Source organism: Apodemus sylvaticus, chromosome 17, assembly GCF_947179515.1.
Source record: "Apodemus sylvaticus chromosome 17, mApoSyl1.1, whole genome shotgun sequence".
Classification (NCBI taxonomy): Eukaryota; Metazoa; Chordata; class Mammalia; order Rodentia; family Muridae; genus Apodemus; species Apodemus sylvaticus.
The window spans coordinates 2565234-2588760 of NC_067488.1; the positions used below are offsets into that span (position 1 = coordinate 2565234).

The 23527-nt window shown below is 41.0% G+C and overlaps 1 protein-coding gene and 1 non-coding gene across 4 annotated transcripts in view; both read right to left on the reverse strand.

Annotated features, from left to right (window-relative positions):
- The window catches only part of Nipal2 (NIPA like domain containing 2), a 111408-nt gene that overhangs the window by 25850 nt on the left and 62031 nt on the right, over positions 1-23527 (reverse strand). For all 3 annotated transcript variants that reach the window (XM_052161356.1, XM_052161355.1, XM_052161354.1), the window contains exon 5: positions 11367-11488. In XM_052161356.1, the coding sequence (XP_052017316.1) occupies positions 11367-11488 (122 nt within the window). The remainder of the gene's footprint in view (positions 1-11366; positions 11489-23527) is intronic.
- LOC127668288 (U6 spliceosomal RNA) lies at positions 6939-7045 on the reverse strand. Its single transcript, XR_007974060.1, has one exon. It is a non-coding gene; the product is annotated as a U6 spliceosomal RNA (small nuclear RNA).

The following is a 23527-nucleotide window of genomic DNA, read 5'->3' on the forward strand; positions in this document are numbered from 1 at the left end:
TGCTCTCTATAGAACCCAAGAACACCAGTCCAAAGGTGGTACCACCCACAAGGGGCCCTCCTTACTTGATCACTAATTGAGAAAATGCCCCACAGCTGGATCTCATGGAGGCACTTCCCCAACTGAAGCTCCTTTCTCTGTGATAACTCCAGCCTGTGTCAAGTTGACACACAAAACCAGCCAGTACACCTCCCAACTTGATTTTTGTACTGGTATTTATCACAGAACTAGAAAACCAATTCCCAGCACTTGGGAGGCAGAGGCAGGCAGATTTCTGAGTTCGAGGCCAGCCTGGTCTACAGAGTGAATTCCAGGACAGCCAGGGCTATACAGAGAAACCCGGTCTCGAAAAACAAGAACAAGAACAACAACAAAAAGAAAGAAAGGAAGGAAGGAAAGAAAGAAGGAAAGAAGGAAAATAAATAAATAAATAAAGAATATTAATGGTAGCATATATTATGCATATTATGTAAGTGGACATAGGCAGTTGACAGAGGAGAAGGTCCTCACAAAGAGCTGGAGATGGATGGATCATTCAGAGAGGGAAAAAATGTAAAATATACCAAGAGAGGTGTTGAAGGGAGGCATTCAGGATGGGCATGAAGCACATAGATACTGTACCAAGTTCATGAATTCTCCCTTTCTCCCTCTCCCTCTGTCTCTCTCCCTCTGCCTGTCCCTCTCCCTCTGCCTCTCCCTCTCTCTCTCTTTCCCTCTGTCTCTCTCCCTCTCCCTCTCCTTTTCTCCCTCTCCCTCTGTCTCTCTCCCTCTCCCTCTGTCTCTCTCCCTCTCCCTCTGTCTCTCTCCCTCTCCCCTGTCTCTCTCCCTCTCCCTCTCCCTCTGCCTCTCCCTCTCCCTTCCTCTCCCTCTTCCCCCGTTTCCTCCTTTCCTCTGTCCTTTCTCAGCAATATATGGAGAGAGATATGTTAGATGTAATGAGAAAGGGGTGTATGGGAGCTAGAAAGTGGGTGTCTTAGAAAGCTAGGGGATGATTAGTTAATAGTGTGTAGTAAATTAATAGTTATAAAACACAGAAATTAGCTACTTTTCCATGGAGTAAGAGAAGGAATAAAGAGGGAAACAGTAGAGAATATGTGTAGACATTTGTGTTCCAGGGGTCAGGATTATCAGAGATGGTGAGACAGAGAGCTCTAGGCATGCAGATGGCTATGGCATGAGCCTGAGCTACACTTGGTGGCAAAGTGCAGCTGTAAAACCTATAAACACCCACGCCACGTTTTAATACTAAGTTTGTAGAGTAGGGTAATTTTTCTAAATTTTATTTATTTATTTATTTATTTATTTATTTATTTTTACATCAGAGAACTGTAGCAGGTACATTTCTGAGGTCACTTCTAATTCTAAGAATTAGAATTAATTCTTTTTTTATTGATTCTATTTCACTAATGCTTTATTTCATATTTAAACAGATAAACACTATTTAAAGTGCTTATTTCATTTTTCTACATTCTTTGTTTACATTCCAAATGATTTTCCCTTTCCAGGTTCCCCTCTCCCCATAAGTCCCATAAGCCCTCTTCTCTCCGCCCATTTTCCAATCACCCCCTCCCACTTCCCTGTCCTTGTATTCCCCTACATTGCTGCATCAAGCCTTTCCAGGACCAGGGACCTCTCCTTCCTTCTTCTTGGGAATCATTTGATATGTTAATTGTGTCTTGGGTATTCAGAGCTTCTGGGCCTTTTCAACAAATGGTGCTGGTTCAACTGGAGGTCAGCATGCAGAGGAATGCAGATCTATCCATTCTTTTTTTTTTTTTTTATTCGATATAATTTATTTACATTTCAACTGATTTCCCCTTTTCTAGCCCCCCCACTCCCCGAAAGTCCCGCAAGCCCCCTTCTCTTCCCCTGTCCTCCCACCCACCCCTTCCCACTTCCCCGTTCTGGTTTTGCTGAATACTGTTTCACTGAGTCTTTCCAGAACAAGGGGCCACTCCTCCTTTCTTCTTGTACCTCATTTGATGTGTGGATTATGTTTTGGGTATTCCAGTTTTCTAGGTTACTATCCACTTATTAGTGAGTGCATACCATGATTCACCTTTTGAGTCTGGGTTACCTCACTTAGTATGATATTCTCTAGCTCCATCCATTTGCCTAAGAATTTCATGAATTCATTGTTTCTAATGGCTGAATAGTACTCCATTGTGTAGATATACCACATTTTTTGCATCCACTCTTCTATTGAGGGATACCTGGGTTCTTTCCAGCATCTGGCAATTACAAATAGGGCTGCTATGAACATAGTAGAACATGTATCCTTATTACATGGTGGGGAGTCTTCTGGGTATATGCCCAGGAGTGGTATAGCAGGATCTTCGGGAAATAAGGTGCCCAGTTTTCGGAGGAACCGCCAGACTGATTTTCAGAGTGGTTGTACCAATTTGCAACCCCACCAGCAGTGGAGGAGTGTTCCTCTTTCTCCACACCCTCTCCAACACCTGCTGTCTCCTGAATTTTTAATATTAGCCATTCTGACTGGTGTAAGATGAAATCTTAGGGTTGTTTTGATTTGCATTTCCCTAATGACTAATGAAGTTGAGCATTTTTTAAGATGCTTCTCTGCCATCCGAAGTTCTTCAGGTGAGAATTCTTTGTTTAACTCTGTACCCCATTTTTTAATAGGGTTGTTTGGTTTTCTGGAGTCTAACTTCTTGAGTTCTTTATATATATTGGATATTAGCCCTCTATCTGATGTAGGATTGGTGAAGATCTTTCCCCAATTTGTTGGTTGCCGATTTGTCCTCTTGATGGTGTCCTTTGCCTTACAGAAACTTTGTAATTTTATGAGGTCCCATTTGTCAATTCTTGCTCTTAGAGCATACGCTATTGGTGTTCTGTTCAGAAACTTTCTCCCTGTACCGATGTCCTCAAGGGTCTTCCCCAGTTTCTTTTCTATTAGCTTCAGAGTGTCTGGCTTTATGTGGAGGTCCTTGATCCATTTGGATTTGAGCTTAGTACAAGGAGACAAGGATGGATCAATTCGCATTCTTCTGCATGCTGACCTCCAGTTGAACCAGCACCATTTGTTGAAAAGGCTATCTTTTTTCCATTGGATGTTTTCAGCCTCTTTGTCGAGGATCAAGTGTCCATAGGTGTGTGGGTTCATTTCTGGATCTTCAATCCTGTTCCATTGATCCGCCTGCCTGTCACTGTACCAATACCATGCAGTTTTTAACACTATTGCTCTGTAGTATTGCTTGAGGTCAGGGATACTGATTCCCCCAGATTTCCTTTTGTTGCTGAGAATGGTTTTAGCTATCCTGGGTTTTTTGTTGTTCCAGATGAATTTGATAATTGCTCTTTCCAACTCTGTGAAGAATTGAGTTGGGATTTTGATGGGTATTGCATTGAATCTGTATAGTGCTTTAGGCAAAATGGCCATTTTAACTATATTGATTCTACCGATCCATGAGCATGGGAGGTTTTCCCATTTTTTGAGGTCTTCTTCCATTTCCTTCTTCAGAGTCTTGAAGTTCTTGTCATACAGATCTTTCACATGTTTGGTAAGAGTCACCCCAAGATACTTTATACTGTTTGTGGCTATTGTGAAGGGGGTCATTTCCCTAATTTCTTTCTCAGCCTGCTTATCCTTTGAGTATAGGAAGGCCACTGATTTGCTTGAGTTGATTTTATAACCTGCCACTTTGCTGAAGTTGTTTATCAGCTGTAGGAGCTCTCTAGTGGAGTTCTTTGGGTCACTTAGGTAGACGATCATGTCGTCTGCAAATAATGATAGTTTGACTTCTTCCTTTCCAATTTGTATCCCTTTGACCTCCTTACGTTGTCGAATTGCCCGAGCTAGTACCTCAAGTACAATATTGAAAAGATAAGGAGAAAGGGGGCAGCCTTGTCTGGTCCCTGATTTCAGTGGGATTGCTTCAAGTTTCTCTCCATTTAGTTTGATGCTGGCTACCGGTTTGCTGTATATTGCTTTTACTATGTTTAGGTATGGGCCTTGAATTCCTGTTCTCTCCAAGACTTTAAGCATGAAGGGATGCTGAATTTTGTCAAATGCTTTTTCAGCATCCAATGAAATGACCATGTGGTTTTGTTCTTTGAGTTTGTTTATGTAGTGGATTGTATTGATGGATTTCCGTATATTGAACCAACCCTGCATTCCCGGGATAAAGCCTACTTGATCGTGGTGGATGATCGTTTTGATGTGTTCTTGGATTCGGTTGGCAAGAATTTTATTGAGTATTTTTGCATCGATGTTCATAAGGGAAATTGGTCTGAAGTTCTCTTTCTTTGTTGGATCTTTGTGTGGCTTTGGTATCAGCGTAATTGTGGCTTCGTAGAAGGAATTGGGTAGTGTTCCTTCTGTTTCTATTTTGTGGAATAGTTTGAAGAGTATTGGTGTTAACTCTTCTTTGAAGGTCTGGTAGAATTCTGCACTGAAGCCATCTGGTCCTGTGCTTTTTTTGGTTGGAAGACTTTCTATGACTCCTTCTATTTCTTTAGGCATTATGGGACTGTTTAGATGGTCTAGTTGGTCCTGATTTAATTTTGGTATTTGGTATCTGTCAAGGAAATTGTCCATTTCCTCCAGATTCTCCAGTTGTGTTGAGTATAGGCTCTTGTAGTAGGATCTGATGATTTTTTGGATTTCCTCAGTTTCCGTTGTTATATCTCCCTTTTCATTTCTAAGTTTGTTAATTTGGATACTTTCTCTGTGCCCTTTGGTCATTCTGGCTAAGGGTTTATCTATCTTGTTGATTTTCTCAAAGAACCAGCTCCTGGTATTGTTGATTTTTTGTATGGTTCTCTTTGTTTCTACTTGATTGATTTCGGCCCTGAGTTTGATGATTTCCTGCCTTCTACTCCTCCTGGGCGAAATACCTTCTTTTTGTTCTAGGGCTTTCAGGTGTGTCATTAAGCTGGTAATGTATGCTCTCTCCATTTTCTTTTTGGAGGCACTCAGGGCTATGAGTTTTCCTCTTAGCAATGCTTTCATTGTGTCCCATAGATTTGGGTATGTTGTGTTTTCATTTTCATTGTGTTCTAAAAAGTCTTTAATTTCTTTCTTTATTTCTTCCTTGACCAAGGTATCATTGAGTAGAGTATTGTTCAGTTTCCACGTGTATGTGGGCTTTCTGTTGTTTCTGTTGCTATTGAAGACCACTTTTACTCCATAGTGATCAGATAGGAGGCATGGGATTAGTTCGATCTTCTTATATTTGTTGAGGTCTGTCTTGTGACCAATTATATGGTCGATTTTGGAGAAGGTACCATGAGGTGCTGAGAAAAAGGTATATTCTTTTGTTTTAGGATAGAATGTTCTATATATATCTGTTAAATCTAATTGGTCCAAGGCTTCAATTAGTTTCATTGTGTCCCTGTTTAGTTTCTGTTTTCCTGATCGGTCCATTGAGGAAAGTGCAGTGTTGAAGTCACCCACAATTATTGTGTTAGGTGCAATGTGTGCTTTTAGTTTTAATAAAGTTTCTTTTACGAAAGAGGGTGCCCTTGCATTTGGGGCATAGATGTTCAGGATTGACAGTTCTTCTCTTTGTATTTTTCCTTTGACCAGCAAGAAGTGTCCCTCAGGGTCTCTTTTGATGACTTTGGGTTGAAAGTCAATTTTATCTGATATTAAAATGGCTACTCCAGCTTGTTTCCTGAGACCATTTGCTTGTAAAATTGTCTTCCAGCCTTTTACTCTAAGGTAGTGTTTGTCTTTGACCCTGAGGTGTGTTTCCTGTAAGCAGCAAAATGTAGGGTCCTGTTTACGTATCCAGTCAGTTAGTCTGTGTCTTTTTATTGGGGCATTAAGTCCATTGATGTTAAGAGATATTAAGGAATAGTGATTATTACTTCCTATCATTTTTGACGTTATTTTTTAAATTTGAATGCTTAACTTCTTTTGGGTTTGATGAAAGGTTACTATCTTGCTTTTTCCAGGGTGAAGTTTTCCTCCTTGTATTGGTGTTGTCCTCCTATTATCCTTTTTAGGGCCGGGTTTGTGGATAGATATTGGGTAAACTTGGTTTTGTCATGAAATATCTTAGTTTCTCCATCTATGGTGATTGAGAGTTTTGCTGGATATAGTAGTTTTGGTTGGCATTTGTGTTCTCTTAGAGTCTGCATGAGATCTGCCCAGGACCTTCTAGCCTTCATAGTCTCAGGTGAAAAGTCTGCTGTGATTCTGATAGGTCTTCCTTTATATGTTACTTGGCCTTTCTCTCTCTCTCTTTTTTTTTTTTCCCTGTCCTCCCACCCACCCCTTCCCACTTCCCCGTTCTGGTTTTGCTGAATACTGTTTCACTGAGTCTTTCCAGAACCAGGGGCCACTCCTCCTTTCTTCTTGTACCTCATTTGATGTGTGGATTATGTTTTGGGTATTCCAGTTTTCTAGGTTAATATCCACTTATTAGTGAGTGCATACCATGATTCACCTTTTGAGTCTGGGTTATCTCACTTAGTATGATATTCTCTAGCTCCATCCATTTGCCTAAGAATTTCATAAATTCATTGTTTCTAATGGCTGAATAGTACTCCATTGTGTAGATATACCACATTTTTTGCATCCACTCTTCTGTTGAGGGAGACCTGGGTTCTTTCCAGCATCTGGCAATTACAAATAGGGCTGCTATGAACATAGTAGAACATGTATCCTTATTACATGGTGGGGAGTCTTCTGGGTATATGCCCAGGAGTGGTATAGCAGGATCTTCTGGAAGTAAGGTACCCAGTTTTCGGAGGAACCGCCAGACTGATTTCCAGAGTGGTTGTACCAATTTGCAACCCCACCAGCAGTGGAGGAGTGTTCCTCTTTCTCCACACCCTCTCCAACACCTGCTGTCTCCTGAATTTTTAATCTTAGCCATTCTGACTGGTGTAAGATGAAATCTTAGGGTTGTTTTGATTTGCATTTCCCTAATGACTAATGAAGTTGAGCATTTTTTAAGATGTTTCTCAAAAATATGGAACGCTTCACGAATTTGCGTGTCATCCTTGCGAAGGGGCCATGCTAATCTTCTCTGTATCGTTCCAATTTTAGTATATGTGCTGCCGAAGCGAGCACGGCCTTTTTCTCTTACTGCCTTTAGTATTCTTTCTTTGTTTAGAACATTTGGTGTTTTGATTATTATGTGACGGGAAGTATTTCTGTTCTGGTCCAGTCTGTTTGGAGTTCTGTAGGCTTCTTGTATATTCATGGGCATCTCTCTCTTTAGGTTAGGGAAGTTTTCTTCCATAATTTTATTGAAGATGTTTGCTGGCCCTTTAAGTTGTAAATCTTCACTCTCATCTATGCCTATAATCCTTAGGTTTGGTCTTCTCATTGTGTCCTGGATTTCCTGGATATTTTGGGTTACAAGCTTTTTGCATTTTGCATTTTCTTTAACTGTTGAGTCCATGGTTTCTATGGAATCTTCAGCATCTGAGATTCTTTCTTCTAATTCTTGTATTCTGTTGTTGATATTTGCATCTCTGTCCCCTGATTTCTTCCCAAGGCTTTCTATCTCCAAAGTTGTCTCCCTTTGAGTTTTCTTAGTTGTTTCTACTTCTGATTTTAGATCCTGGATGGTTTTGCTTAGCTCCTTCACTTGCATGTTTGTGTTTTCCTGTAATTCTTTAAGAGATTTTTGTGTTTCGTCTTTCATGACCTCAGCCTGTTGACCAAAGTTCTCCTGTATTTCTTTAAGTGTTTTTTGCATTTCCTCCTTGTTGGCTTTTGTATTCTCCTGGATTTCTTTCAATGATTTTTGTGTTTCCCTTGCAAGGGCTTCTAACTTTTGATCCATTTTCTCCTGAATTTCTTTATGTATGTCCTTCATGTGTTCCTGTACCAGCATCATGACCAGTGATTTTAAATCCAAATCTTGTTTTACTGGTGTGATGGGGTATCCAGGACATGTTGGTAGAGGAGAATTGGGTTCAGATGTTGCCATATTGCCTTGATTTCTGTTAGTGACGTTCCTGCGTTTGCCTTTTGCCATCTAGTTCTCACTGGTGTTAGTTTATCTTGTCAGTGCTGGACTCACCAGTGCAAGCTGCCCCTTCCCAGTTGGCCTCTGGTGCACAGCTTACCTCCGGCACTGCTTGTAGACAGTGTGCTGCTGCCCAGGCTGTTCTGATCCCAAAGCAGGCACCCGAAGGCTCCCGCTGGGGCCCGCTGGATTCACTGGAGCACACTGACTTCTCCCAGCTGGCAGCCCGGAAGCCCAGCTAGCCACTTGCAGGACTTGGAGATGTAATGCTGCCGCCCAGACTGATCTGGATCCGGAAGCGGAGAGAGTAGAGCTAAGGGCTTCTGCCTGAGGCCTTGCCCCAGATTGTGTCTGTGGACCAGATGGAGCCTGTGTGCACCCCCAGGGAGTGCCGACTGTGTATGCTACTGTGACCTCCCCTGTGTTCCGCTCACTCCGCTGGGCAGCCGATCCGCCAACCGGGCTGTCGCACACAAGGTTAGCCTGGCCGCCCAGTCCCTGAGTCCAGGCAAAAGCCTGGGAGGCCAAGGTCCGAGCAAAGTTCCCCTAGGGCTATGACTGTTAATTGGGTCCGCCAGGTGACTAGGATGGTGGGCGTGCCTGCCCGCGCTCCCTGAAAGCGCCGGGAGAGTCTGCTTTGCTAACAATCACCTGGGCGGGTTGACTCACAGATGGCCCACCAAGCCGCCCAGTTCTTGGGGTCAGTCCTGTGCCTTTTGGGGCCTGGACCCCCGCTTTGTTAGCCTTAGGCTATGCCTGTTACAGGTCTGCCCGCCTGAGCTCTCTGTCGTCCTGCAGGCAAAATGGCGGCGGCGCGCTCGCAGGCCTGGGCAAAAAACCTCCTGGCTGGGTTGGCACCCCGATGGCCCCCCCGACCCGCCCAGGGCCTGGGTGCAGGCCAACGCCCGTCGGGCTCAGACCACCGCGGTGTTGGCCTCGGATTATGTTTGTGTACCTCAGTCTGTCCGATCCCTGGAGTACGGAACCAAGATGGATGCACCTCTCCTGACTGGTGGGAGGCCGAGTTCTGAAGTGGCCTCCGTGCAGGAAAGGCGCCGCACAACTGCAGCTGCTTGCTGCCCGGCTGGTCAGCGAAGGTCAGTGGTCGTGGGCGCAGGGCCTAACTGGTCCCTGTGACGCCTTGGTTCCACTGCTGATGGCCCTTCAGCTGGAGCAGCCACTGCTGCCGCTGCCGCTGCCGCCCAGGAAAATCGATCTATCCATTCTTATCTCCTTGTAAGAGATAAGCTCTACTCCAAGTGGATCAAGGACCTCCATATAAAACCAGGTGCACTGAAACTAATAGAAAAGAAACTGGGGAAGACCCTTGAGGACATGGGCACAGGGGAAAAGTTCCTGAACAGAACACCAATAGCTTATGCTCTAAGATCAAGAATTGACAAATGGGACCTCATAAAATTACAAAGTTTCTGTAAGGCAAAGGACACTGTCAATAGGACAAAACAGCAACCAACAAATTGGGAAAAGATCTTCACCAACCCTACATCCAACAGAGGGCTTAATACCCAATACATACAAAGAACTCAAGAAGTTAGACTCCAGAGAGCCAATTAACCCTATTAACAAATGAGGTACAGCGCTAAACGAGGAATTTTCACCTGAAGAATTTCGAATGGCTGAGAAGCACCTTAAGAAATAGTCAACATCATTAGTCCTTAGGGAAATGCAAATCAAAACAACCCCGAGATTTCACCTTACACCAGTCAGAAAAACTCAGGAGACAGCAAGTGTTGGCGAGGATATGGAGAAAGAGGATCACTCCTCCACTGCTGGTGGGGCTGCAAGCTGGTACAACCACTCTGGAAATCAGTCTGGTGGTTCCTCAGAAAACTGGGCATGACACTTCCAGAGGACACTGTTATACCACTCCTGGGCATATACCCAGAGGATTCCCTGGCATGCAATAAGGACACATGCTCCACTATGTTCATAACAGCCTTATTTATAATAGCCAGAAGCTGGAAAGAACCCAGGTGTCCCTCAATAGAGAAATAGATACAGAAAATGTGGTATATTTACACAATAGAATACTACTCAGCAATTAAAAACAATGAATTCATGAAATTCTTAGGCAAATGGTTGGAACTGGAAAATTTCATTCTAAGTGAGGTAACCCAATCACAAAAGAACACACATGGAATGCAATCTCTGATAAATGGATAGAATTAATTCTAAGAAGCCCCAGAATTAGTACAAGTCTCTAGCTTCTGATTTTTATTATCCAATTTACATGATTTTTGCCAAACTAAATGCTCAGTTAGACAATTTCAGTTTTCTTTTATACTTGCCCTTTCTATAATGTTCTTTTTCTCCAGTCTTAGCTACATTCTATTGCAAGTCATATATTTACTGCTTCAATCCAATTTGTTCTTTATACTTAACAGATACAGCCAACTGTATCCAAATAAACACCACAATTAATGTCTTCAAGAACCTATTGTACCAACTCCCTCTTCCCTCCCTTCCTCCCTCTCTCATTCTCTCCTTCCTTCCCTCTCTCCCTCACTCCCAGTTTCCCCCCTTTCTTTCCTCACATCCCATGGAACTGTACCATTGCTATTGCTTTGACCTCAATGAGGACTTTTTGGGAAGATACTTCAACAGTGACTTAGTATCTCACATCCTTCAGTACTGATCATGTAAACTTACACTTTTAATATAGTTAAAATGGCCATCTTGCCAAAGGCAACCTACAGATTCAATGCTATTCCCATAAAAATCCAACCCAGTTCTTCATAGAGCTAGAAAGAGCAATTCTCAAATTCATCTGGAATAACAAAAAACCCAGGATAGCTAAAACTATTCTCAACCGTAAAAGAACTTCAGGGGGATTCAATATCCCAGACTTTAAACTCTACTACAGAGTGATAAAAACTGCATGGTATTGGTACAATATCAGGCAAGCGGATCAATGGAATAGGATTGAGGACCCAGAAATGAACCCACACACCTATGGTCACTTGATCTTCGACAAAGGAGCTGAAAGCATCCAGTGGAAAAGAGATAGTCTTTTCAACAAATGGTGCTGGTTCAATTGGAGGCCAGCATGCAGAAGAATGCGCATCGATCCATTCTTATCTCCTTGTACCAAGCTCAACTCCAAATGGATCAAGGACCTTCACATAAAACCTGACACTCTGAAACTAATCGAAAAGAAACTGGGGAAGACCCTGGAGGACATGGGCACAGGGGAAAAGTTCCTGAATTGAACACCAATAGCTTATGCTCTAAGATCAAGAATTGACAAATGGGACCTCATAAAACTACAAAGTTACTGTGTTGAAAAAAAAGGGTTACATGAGTTTTTTTTTTTTTTTTTTTTTTTTTAACACTGGAACTACCAATAGTCTAGATGATATACTTTAGAAACAGTAAAATATTTAGAACTCTTACCACATAGACCAGGAACTGCCAGCCAACAAAGTAATACTGTACTGTTCTTGCTGAGATAGCCTGGGTGATATTTGGAGCAAAATTCACCAATAGATATGTTCCGGCAAATGCTAGTGTCATACCTTCGAATAAAAAAGAAAAGACAAACCAATATTTAAGAAATGATTGAAGCTTTTCCTTTTTCCTCTTTCTAGTTGGGACAGGGTCTTGCTATGTAGTCTTAACTGATTTTGAACTCATTCGGTAATATAGGCTGGCCTTGAACTCACAACTCCTCCTGACTCAGTCTCCTAAATACTGTGATTACAGGTTTGCATTATCAGCATGGGTACTTTAAAGCTTCTCTTGATATAAGGATCACCTAGAAGGTGATTTCATGGAAAATTTTACACATAAAATGGTAGATCTAAAAACTCTTTCTAAATTAATTGAAGGTGGGATTAGAAACATTTATGATAAAATCAAAGGCTTACATTGAAAACATTTCTGATAAAATAGAGGAAGTATATAGAAAGACATTAACATTGAAGATTATCATGAAAAATAATGCAGATAAAATGGTAGACATAAAAACATTACTAAATTAATAGGGGAATTATAAACATTTTTTGATAAAATTAAAGATTTACATGAGAAATATTTCATTAGTCTATATCTTTTTATTGGGGGAGTTGAGTCCATTGTTGTTAAGAGATATTAGGGAATAGTGATTGTTGTGTCCTGTTATTTTTTATGTTTGTGTGACTATCTTCTTTTGGGTTTGTTGGAAGAAGATTACTTTCTTGCTTTTTCTAGGGTGTAGTTTCCTCTTTGTGTTGGCATTTTCCATCAGTTATCCTTTGTAGGGCTGGATTTGTGGACAGATATTGTGTAAATTTGGTTTTATCATGGAATATCTTGGTTTCTCCGTCTATGGTGATTGAGAGTTTTGCTGGGTATAGTAGCCTGGGCTGGCATTTGTGTTCTCTTAGGGTCTGTATGACATCTGCCCAGGATCTTCTAGCTTTCATTTTCTCTGGTGAGAAGTCTGGTGTGTTTCTGATAGGTCTGCCTTTATAAGTTGCTTGCCCCCTTTCCCTTGCTGATTTTAATATTCTTTCTTTGTTTAGTGAATTTGGTGTTTTGATTATTATATGCCGGGAGGACTTTCTGTTCTGGTCCAGTCTGTTTGGAGTTCTGTAGGCTTCTTGTATGTTCATGGGCATCTCTTACTCTAGGTTAGGTAAGTTTTCTTCTACAATTTTGTTGAAGATATTTACTGGGATTTTAAGATGTAAATCCTTGCTCTCATCTATACCTATAATCCTTAGGTTTGGTTTTCTTATTGTGTCCTGGAATTCCTGGATATTTTGGGTTACCAGCTTTATGCATTTTGCATTTTCTTTGACTGTTGAGTAAATGTTTTCTATGGTATCTTCAGCACCTGAGATTCTTTCTTTTATCTCTTGTATTCTGTTGTTGATGCTTGAATCTATGACTCCTGAATTCTTTCCAAGGTTTTCTATCTCCAGAGATGTCTCACTTTGTGATTTCTTTATTGTTTCTACTTCCACTTTTAGATCCTGGATAGTTTTGTTCAGTTCCTTCAGATGATTGTTTGTGTTTTCCTGTATTTCTTTAAGGGATTTTTGTGTTTCTTCTTTAAGGGCTTTTACCTGTTGACCCATGTTCTCCTGTATTTCTTTAAGGGAGTTATTTAAGTCTTTCTTGAAGCCCTTTATCAGCATCATGAGATACTATTTTAAATCCAACTTCTGCTTTTCTGGTGTGTTGGGGTATCTGGGATTTGCTGTGGTGGGAGAACTGGTTTCTGATGTTGTCATGAGGCCTTGGTTTCTGTTGGTAGGGTTCTTGTGCTTGCCTTTCACCATCTGGTTATCTCTGGTGCTAGTTGGTATTGTTGTCTCTGGCTGGAGTTTGTTCCTCCTGTGGGCCTGTAAGCCTGTGTCCTTACTCCTCTGAGTTCAAAAGTGAAAGCACTGCTGGGAGATCACTCTCTCCTGGCAGGCTATGCACACAAGGTTGTGGAGTCACCTGGCTCCCTGGTGCAAATGGCAGTGGGAAGACTTCTGTCCCAGCTGCTCCACTGATCTTAGGCCCTGTGTGCTCCTAGCTGGTCCCCTCCAGAGAGAAGGTGGAGATCTCACCTCTGTGCTCAGAAGTGAAAGCAATGCTGGGAGATCACTCTTTCCTGGCGGGCTATGCACAAAAGGCCATGGAGTCTTTTGTGCATAGCCCGCCAGGACTCCCTGGTGCCTACTTTCATTTTTTGTTTGTTTGTTTTTTGTTTTTAAGCACTGAGCACATCTCTGTTGTGGATATAATTTATAAACGGCCTTGAATGAAACTTGGTCGTCTGGTCTGTCTATAAAAGTCCCACAGTTTAAGGTGCGATTTCCTACCCCTCTTAACTACATGGCCTAGGTTTTGAACTCAGTTTATGAAAACAGTGTTTAATGTTACAGAAGCTTGACAATAATGTATTTATGGGATTATAAAGCTACAGATAAGTTTCTTCTTACTTATCCTATAATATATTGTGAAGACAAGATTATATACATGATTTTCAGAGCTATTTCTAGTGACAACTTTAAAAATAAAAAAAATATATGCATTATTAAACACTGTACTAAATGCAAAGTAATAAAAAGCACATATGTGAACTTGGGGAAAATATTGGTCATTTATGTTTTTTTCTTTGTAAAACGAAGGAGTTTTTCTTTTTCTTTTTTTTCTTTTTTTTTATTCGATATAATTTTTTATTTACATTTCAAATGATTTCCCCTTTTCTAGCCCCCCACTCCCCGAAAGTCCCATAAGCCCCTTTCTCTTCCCCTGTCCTCCCACCCACCCCTTCCCACTTCCCCGTTCTGGTTTTGCCGAATACTGCTTCACTGAGTCTTTCCAGAACAAGGGGCCACTCCTCCTTTCTTCTTGTACCTCATTTGATGTGTGGGTTATGTTTTGGGTATTCCAGTTTTCTAGGTTAATATCCACTTAATAGTGAGTGCATACCATGATTCACCTTTTGAGTCTGGGTTACGTCACTTAGTATGATGTTCTCTAGCTCCATCCATTTGCCTAAGAATTTCATGAATTCATTGTTTCTAATGGCTGAATAGTACTCCATTGTGTAGATATACCACATTTTTTGCATCCACTCTTCTGTTGAGGGATACCTGGGTTCTTTCCAGCATCTGGCAATTATAAATAGGGCTGCTATGCACATAGTAGAGCATGTATCCTTATTACATGGTGGGGATCCTCTGGGTATATGCCCAGGAGTGGTATAGCAGGATCTTCTGGAAGTGAGGTGCCCAGTTTTCGGAGGAACCACCAGATTGATTTCCAGACTGGTTGTACCAATTTGCAACCCCACCAGCAGTGGAGGAGTGTTCCTGTTTCTCCACACCCTCTCCAACACCTGCTGTCTCCTGAATTTTTAATCTTAGCCATTCTGACTGGTGTAAGGTGAAATCTCAGGGTTGTTTTGATTTGCATTTCCCTGATGACTAATGAAGTTGAGCATTTTTTAAGATGCTTCTCTGCCATCCGAAGTTCTTCAGGGGAGAATTCTTTGTTTAACTCTGTACCCCATTTTTAAATAGGGTTGTTTGGTTTTCTGGAGTCTAACTTCTTGAGTTCTTTATATATATTGGATATTAGCCCTCTATCTGATGTAGGATTGGTGAAGATCTTTTCCCAATTTGTTGGTTGCCGATTTGTTTTCTTGATGGTGTCCTTTGCTTTACAGAAACTTTGTAATTTTATGAGGTTCCATTTGTCAATTCTTGATCTTAGAGCATATGCTATTGGTGTTCTGTTCATAAAATTTCTCCCTGTACCGATGTCCTCAAGGGTCTTCCCCAGTTTCTTTTCTATTAGCTTCAGAGTATCTGGCTTTATGTGGAGGTCCTTGATCCATTTGGATTTGAGCTTAGTACAAGGAGACAAGGATGGATCAATTCGCATTCTTCTGCATGCTGACCTCCAGTTGAACCAGCACCATTTGTTGAAAAGGCTATCTTTTTTCCATTGGATGTTTTCAGCCTCTTTGTCGAGGATCAAGTGGCCATAGGTGTGTGGGTTCATTTCTGGATCTTCAATCCTGTTCCATTGATCCTCCTGCCTGTCACTGTACCAATACCATGCAGTTTTTAACACTATTGCTCTGTAGTATTGCTTGAGGTCAGGGATACTGATTCCCCCAGACTTTCTTTTGTTGCTGAGAATAGTTTTAGCTATCCTGGGTTTTTTGTTGTTCCAGATGAATTTGATAATTGCTCTTTCTAACTCTGTGAAGAATTGAGTTGGGATTTTGATGGGTATTGCATTGAATCTGTATATTGCTTTTGGCAAAATGGCCATTTTAACTATATTGATTCTACCGATCCATGAGCATGGGAGGTTTTCCCAGGTTCCTAGGAGGAAGAAAGTTTTTAAAAACGAGTTTTCTGATCTGATATGATAAAGTGGCATAAATCTCCTGGGCATACTTTAAAACGTCTCAGGGGCTTCCAAGTGTTCCTCTCCCCAGTCCAAATTCGTATTGACTTTTAAGTCCCTTTACCAAAGATTCTCTTCTCACCTTACATGACCCAGTTCCCACTAACTTTCCTATGCTGTGATGTAATTTGGAGTCGGTAACACTCACACATGGTAAAAATTTCAGAGGGTCAAATAGGGTCAGCCAAAAGCCAAGTGTCTCCCTTGCTCACTGGCTCGCTGCTGCCAGCCCAGCAGTCCGCAGGCCCAGCAGGCTGCTGCCGCCCAGCAGTCAGCCCTGGGACTCCTGGCTAGGCTCCCTCTCTGCATATGAGCTTTGTAGTTCTCAGGTAAGCAGGGGCACACTATAGAAACTGCTTCTCATTCTGTTCTCTCTTACAGCACTGTGAATATGTAAGGCAAGTTCTCTCTTTCAAGTCTGCTTCATCATTTGAAGGTGGTTTGGTTTATTTGACTTCATTTTTTTGGCTTCATTTTCATTTGAAGGACTACAACTAGCCCTTCAAAATCGCTTCTCATGTGTTGCTTCATCTGAGCCTCCAATTACTGTGAGTCAAGAGGATAACCCTACAGCAGCATATTTATCCTTTATCCTTAATCATTTTAATTTTGGGTACCTCAGGATACCTTTGTCTTCTAATAGGTGTATACTTGCTTGTTTTTATGCCATCTGTATTGTTGTATTGTTTGGTCTTCTTTGGAGACAGGGTCTTCTTAGAGAGACTATAGGCCTGCCTGACCTTGGACTCTTCCATGCTGGGGTGACAATCTGTGGTATCATGCTTATTTGTATTAGTTAAGGTGATAACCTACTGGGTTATTCAGCTTTTCATAAGGATTTAAAAGAGTTAAAGTCAATCGCACTTTCTTAAAAAGTATTTTCTACCCATGGCCTGAGCCATTGGTCTTGCTACATTTTATTTCACAGTGATGCTCTGTTTCATCTTTTGAAAGATGCAGATTTCTAACTTAGGAGACTTGCTGTTCACCTTCTGTGACTTTGGCAGAAGGAGTTGTGAATTGAAGGCCAAGGAAGCAGGCTACATGGATGTGTTCCCAGCTGCATCCCTGGTCAAGGCTGCGATTCTGCTGGTCTATGCCCTTGAAAAACTAAAACTTCACTCTTACTTCCTAGCTAGAAGACTTCAGCAAATGATTCATCCAGATGGAACTGTCTCATCTTTAAATATGAATTAAGCCATCATACTTTTTAGATATGGGAAATGTAGCTCTCTGAGAGGTCAGCCAGTTAAAGCAGCTGAATATGCTAGACACGTAGACAGCCTGGGATAGATGCGTTTTAATATATTGACTACCTACTGTGAGTCAGCTGAGTTTCCCCCCCAAAATTAATTTAAAATTGTATTTCTCTTAGGATAGCCCAGAGACAAATGAGGCTATCTATAAAGAGGCTCTAATCCAATTTGACAATGGAGGAGGGTATGGGCAGGAAAGAATTGCCTGGGTTCTTGACTGTTTAAGGAAGATGCAAGAAATAAATATAAGCAATATAAAAGAAACAACAAATGTAACCCAGCCCAGAGTGTGTGTGAAATATAAGGAAACACCCTGACTGAGTGAATGCATAACTTTTGATTGACTAAAAAGATACCATGGAGACCAAGTCTGGAGTGTGTGTGTGTGTGTGTGTGAAGATGTTGAGGCCAAGTGTCAGATAAAGCATTGCTGAAGGCCTGAGCTGAAAGAGTCTTAAAAACCCTGGTCTGGCAGCTAAGGTGGGCTCAGTCCTTAGAGCCCAACAAAGATTCTTCCCGTTGAGACTGACTCATTCTCAGAGCCAGACCACTAATGTCCAGACTCTGGACAGAGGCTCTAGCTGGCATCTGAAGCACAGCAGGAATGCCATGGGCCTCGTCATCAGGAGCAGGCTACAACACTCACCAGGCCAGAGGAGAGTGTGAGTGTGAGTGAATGCGACCCCAGTGTAACCTGATGCCATGAGTCACGGGCTCTCTCTCTCTCTCTCTCTCTCTCTCTCTCTCTCTCTCTCTCTCGGCTCCATCCCTAAACCTGAGTTGTGGCAGAAAACCTCCCACCCCCACCCCCACGCCCGTGATTTTAAAACAAAACGGGAGGAAGGAAACAGTAAGGGAATATAGTAAACACAGTGGCACACAGCCAGTCCTGAGACCTGAAGGACGAGCACTGAGACCTGAGTGTGCCACACCTCAGTTCAGGGACGTGGGCCAGCCTCCTTCCTCATGCCCTAACCTACAGCAATTTTGTTTCCTCATTAAATCAAAGTCAGTTCTCTTGATCAGCAAGAAGGGAGGGAGACAATGACTAGCTGAAGGTGGCAAACTCCCAAGATGCCTGGCTTCTTCCTCACATGTGGTGTATTTACACAATGGAATACTACTCAGCAATTACAAACAATGAATTCATGAAATTTTTAGGCAAATGGTTGGAACTGGAAAATATCATCCTAAGTGAGGTAACCCAATCACAAGAGAACACACATGGAATGCACTCACTGATAAGTGAATATTAGCCTGGAATACCAAGACACAATTCACATATCAAATGACTCCCAAGAAGAAGGAAGGAGAGGTCCCTGGACCTGGAAAGGCTTGATGCAGCATTGTAGGGGGTTACCAGGACAGAGAAGTGGGAGGGGCAGATTGCAGAATGGGCAGAGGGAAGAGGGCTTATGGGACTTCTGGGGAGGGGAGAACTGGGAAAGGGGAAGGCATTTGCAATGTAAACAAAGAATATAGAAAATAAAAAATAAAAACAAATAAACAAAATAAAATTGAAAAAAAAAAAAAGAGCCTGATGGTTTAAAACAAAGGCCTTCTGGGTCTTTTCTCCTGCAGGTCAGGTACCCCAGCTGACAGACTGGCCTGGAGGAGTAATAAACAGTTGTGGCTATGGAGAAAGACCCTTCAAAGACCTAAAACAAACCAACCAAACAAACAAACAAAAAACCAAACCAGGCCCTTGAGGAGAAACTAGATTTTCTGGCTACCAAGTCCTTTCTGCTTTATAGAAGCTCTCTCTGTCTCTGTCTGTCTCTGTCTCTGTCTGTCTCTCTGTCTCTCTTTCTCTGTCTGTCTCTCTCTGCATTTCCTTATCTCTAATAAAAACCTTTCTACACTGACAAACAAATTCATTTCTCTTACAAATTCACAGTGGGCTATTCCCCAAGCAACTTGAAAAATAATGATATCTTTTCCTGTAAACTTGTATGATAAAACAGGTATACAAGCTAATCCTTGCTCTTTATAGCAGGGAGACTAATTGTTTTGGAAGGGACGAAGGTAATCTTTATAAAGTACAAAGTAATTATTTTATAGATCAGAATGGCTGACATGAAAGAAATATTGTGATCAATACTAAAATATTGTGATACTAAAAATATTATAGCTTAATAAAAGGGATGGGAGTTCATTGGGAAGTGTTTGTTGCTCAAATATGATAGCTGAATTCAAATTTCTAGCACCCACATAACAAGCTGAGTGTGGCTGTGTCACACCTTTAACCCTGTTCTGTGGGGGATGGGGCAGGCAGCTGAGCTCTAGGTTCAGTGGAAAATACTGAGAATGCTATGGAGTGGTAGAGCAAGGCCTGATGTCCTTCTCCGCCCTCCGCCCTCATGCATTTACACACATGTACATAGACCACACAGAGAAAACACAATCTGAAGTGCTTTACACATAGTTTAAGGTTTATAAAATATCACTGAGAAATGATTACAGTACTCCCCTTGTCTACAGGGATACGTTCCACGGCCTCCTCGTGCCTAGAATCTCAGAAAGTACCAACGTCTGTCTGTACATTCACTATGATTTTATAACGCTTACTTTACAACTAGGCACAATAAATGATGAACAGTAACAACAGAGCAATCTACTTCAACCTAAAATTTACAAATTGCTTACTTTTGCAATTTTCTATTTAACATTTTTTGGGCTATAGTTGACCACAAGTTACTAAATCCACACAGTTAGTAAATATATGTATAAGGGAAAACTGTTTACTATTATACAATTATATTATTACAACATACATTACAAATAAATCCTGCTTCTGGTCTGGGCCGGTGCCCTGAGCAGGCCTAGGCCAAACTCTGAAGCCAGTCTCACATCACCCAGAGGAAGCTCCACTCCCAGGTGCTCTAACATGCCCAGGATCCCAGGAGCTTGGTCACACAGGATCTCAGGGTACCAAATGCAGTTTGACTGCCAGGAACTTGGACACACTCAGGATCTCAGGATCACCAGATCTCAGAGACAGCTTGACTCTGAGGAGTTCTGACATAACTGGAATCACAGGAAGAACAGGCTCTAGTGAGATATAGCGAGGACAGGTAGCACTAGAGAGAACCAGATGGCAGAAGGCAAGCCTAAGAACATAAGCAACAGAAACCAAGGTTACTTGGCATCATCAGAACCCAATTCTCCCAACACACCAAGTCCTGGATTGGTTTGTAAAAGCAAGATTCGGATCTAAAAATCACTTCTCATGATGATGATAGAGGACCTTAAGAAGGTCATATGTAACTCCCCTAAAGAAATACAGGAGAACACAGGTAAACAGGTAGAAGCCCCTAAAGAGGAAACACAAAAATCCCTTAAAGAACCATAGGAAAACACTACAAAACAGGTGAAGGAATTGAACAAAACCATCTAGGATCTAAAAATGGAACTAGAACTAATAAAGAAATCGCAAAGGGAGACAACTCTGGGGATAAAAAACCTAGGAAAGAGATCAGGAGTCATAGATGCAAGCATCAACAACAGAATACAAGAGATAGAAGAGAGAATCTCAAATTCAGAAGATACCATAGAAAACATTGACTCAATAGTCAAAGAAAATGCAAAAAGCAAAAAACTCCTAACCCAAAACAAATCCAGGACACAATGAGAAGACCAAACCTGAGGATAATAGGTATAGAAGAGAATGAAGATTCTTAACTTAAAGGACCAGTAAATATCTTCAAAAAAATTATAGAAGAAAACTTCCCTAACCTAAAGAAAGAGATGCCCAGCCGGGTGGCGGCGGCACATGCCTTTAATCCCAGCACTTGGGAGGCAGAGGCAGGCAGATTTCTGAGTTCGAGGCCAGCCTGGTCTACAGAGTGAGTTCCAGGACAGCCGGAGCTACAGAGAAACCCTGTCTTGAAAAACCAAAAAAACCCCACAAAAAACAAAAAACAACTCCCCCCAAAAAGCCCAAACAAACAAACAAAAACAAAAAACAAAACAAAACAAAACAAAAACCAAAAAAAGAAAGAGATGCCCATGAACATACAAGAAGCCTACAGAACTCCAAATAGACTGGACCAGAAAAGAAATTCCTCCCATCACATAATAATCAAAACTCCAAATGCATTAAACAAAGAAAGAATATTAAAAGCAGTAAGGGAAAAATGTCAAGTAAGGTATAAAGTCAGACCTATCAGAATTATACCAGATTTCTCACCAGAGCCAATGAAAGCTAGAAGATTCTGGGCAGATGTTATACAGACCCTAAGAGAACACAAATGCCAGCCCAGGCTACTATACCCAGCAAAACTCAATTAGGACAGATGGAGAAACCAAGACATTCCATGACAAAACCAAATTTACATACTATCTTTTCACAAATCCAGCTCTACAAAGGATAATAGATGGAAAACACCAGCACAAGGAAGGAAACTCTACCCTAGAAAAAGCAAGAAAGTAATCTTTCAACAAACCCAAAATAAGATAGCCACGTAAACAATAATTCTACCTTTACAACAAAAATAACAGAAAGTAATAATCAGTTTTCCTTAATATTTCTCAATATAAAAATTAATGTTACCAACATATCCTAATTGATTGAAATTCAAAAATATGAGGAATTAGAAATTTGTTGGCTGTCACCCAGTGGTCTAATTTGGTAACTGGAGAAATAGGTCCAATATTGTACAATCCATGTACACTTTCTGCTTGTTTGTATGTGACAGTGTCTTGCTGTGTACCACATAATGGTCTTGAAATCATTCTTCTCCTATCTCAGTCTCTCTATTAGGACTGTTTAGTTAATGTTTTTACATTATATTATGGTTTTCAGAACAGCTTACATTTACATTTTCAAAATTCTTTATATAGTGAAAAGAAACATAGACAATTAATTTGGTAGGTGACTTGTAAGAGAACAACCAAGAGTGAGACCAAATGTTTTGCTTGATATTTATGATTATTGTATCAACTTTGAAGAAACTGACCTTATAAATTACTCTTTTTCTGAGATGAATGCTTTTCAAAATCATCCCAGCCAATGAATCAGAATCTTAACCTTACCTAATGTCTGTGCCACCCTCCAAGCAGAACCATTGTTCATTGAAACAGTTGATGAATGACTTCATGGATAGACCATCTTAACACAGACACCATTTCTTAAATGAATGTAACCTGTTCCCTGTGGGCTGAGAATGATGACAATCACTCAAGTCAAATAGATTTGACTTGAATGATGACAATCACTCAAGTCAAATAGGTTTGACTTGAGTGATACAGGAAATCTGTATCCAAATAATTGTGTCTACAATTCATTCCTTGGTGCAGCAGAACTGTCAACTCTTAGCTACTATGGAGGTAAAATCCTTTGGTGATATGAGGGACATTGAAGTACAGTCTTATTATAATGAACACCAATGTCTAAAATTGTTCTTATTTTGGGTTTGTTCCACAGTAAGAGCCAAGATTTTTAACTTTACTAAAAACTAAACAAACAAATAAAAAGACTTTATCTTTTTATGTTCATTTAATAACATGTCCAACATTTTTATCATTGGTAGATATATATATATATTGTGTTGAATATAATAATGAAAAATAAAGAAAAAAGTTCAATAAACCCTATAATATCTAATCTACAATGTATATGATGTATAATGTATAATTTTTATTACGACCAACATTTGACAAGTGAAGAAAATGAGTCAGGAGAGGAATAACCATTCTGCCCGCGATTTTCTAGCTACTAAGCAGAAAGTTTGGTGTGGAACCCAGGCAGTCTGTTTCCTTGACCATTACCATTCAGATACCAAGTGAGTGCGCTTCCTTGTAGGGCTGCGGAGGGGAAAGTCTGCACTCTGCAGAGCACACAGAGGCGAGATAGTCATCTCGGAGCTGACTGCTCCTGCAGATGCCCTAGGTTCCTGGACTAGTTTCAGGTTATTTTAACTCTAAATTTCCTTTAGGAGAGTATTTCCAAATGGATGTTCCCTAGAACAAGTTTAAAGAGATTTATGCTCCACCAACAAACATTTCTAAGACATCAAATATATTTGGGAAGAGGTGAGTTAAACTGGAGTAGTTCTGTTTCTGGAAGACTGCTCAGGTGACCTTAACTATGCTGACATTAACTATGAATCACACGGAAGACAACAAAGTTGCTTTCTAAACATATTTGACCATTTATAGTGCTCTGAAGTGGTGTTTTGAGGAGTTTTTTATACTTGGGAAATGCTTGACTTTTAATGGGCTTGGTGTGAGAAATGCAGCCTGTGTCTCAGGAGGCTACTGTCTCTAGTGTCTCCGGAGACATTTACGGATGAAGCACAGGCAGACGTGTTCGCTGCCTCCTCAGTCTACCACATTAAGATGGATGGATGCAGTTCTTCAGCCGATGTTCTGTTTACCAGATTACTAATTTTTTTAGTT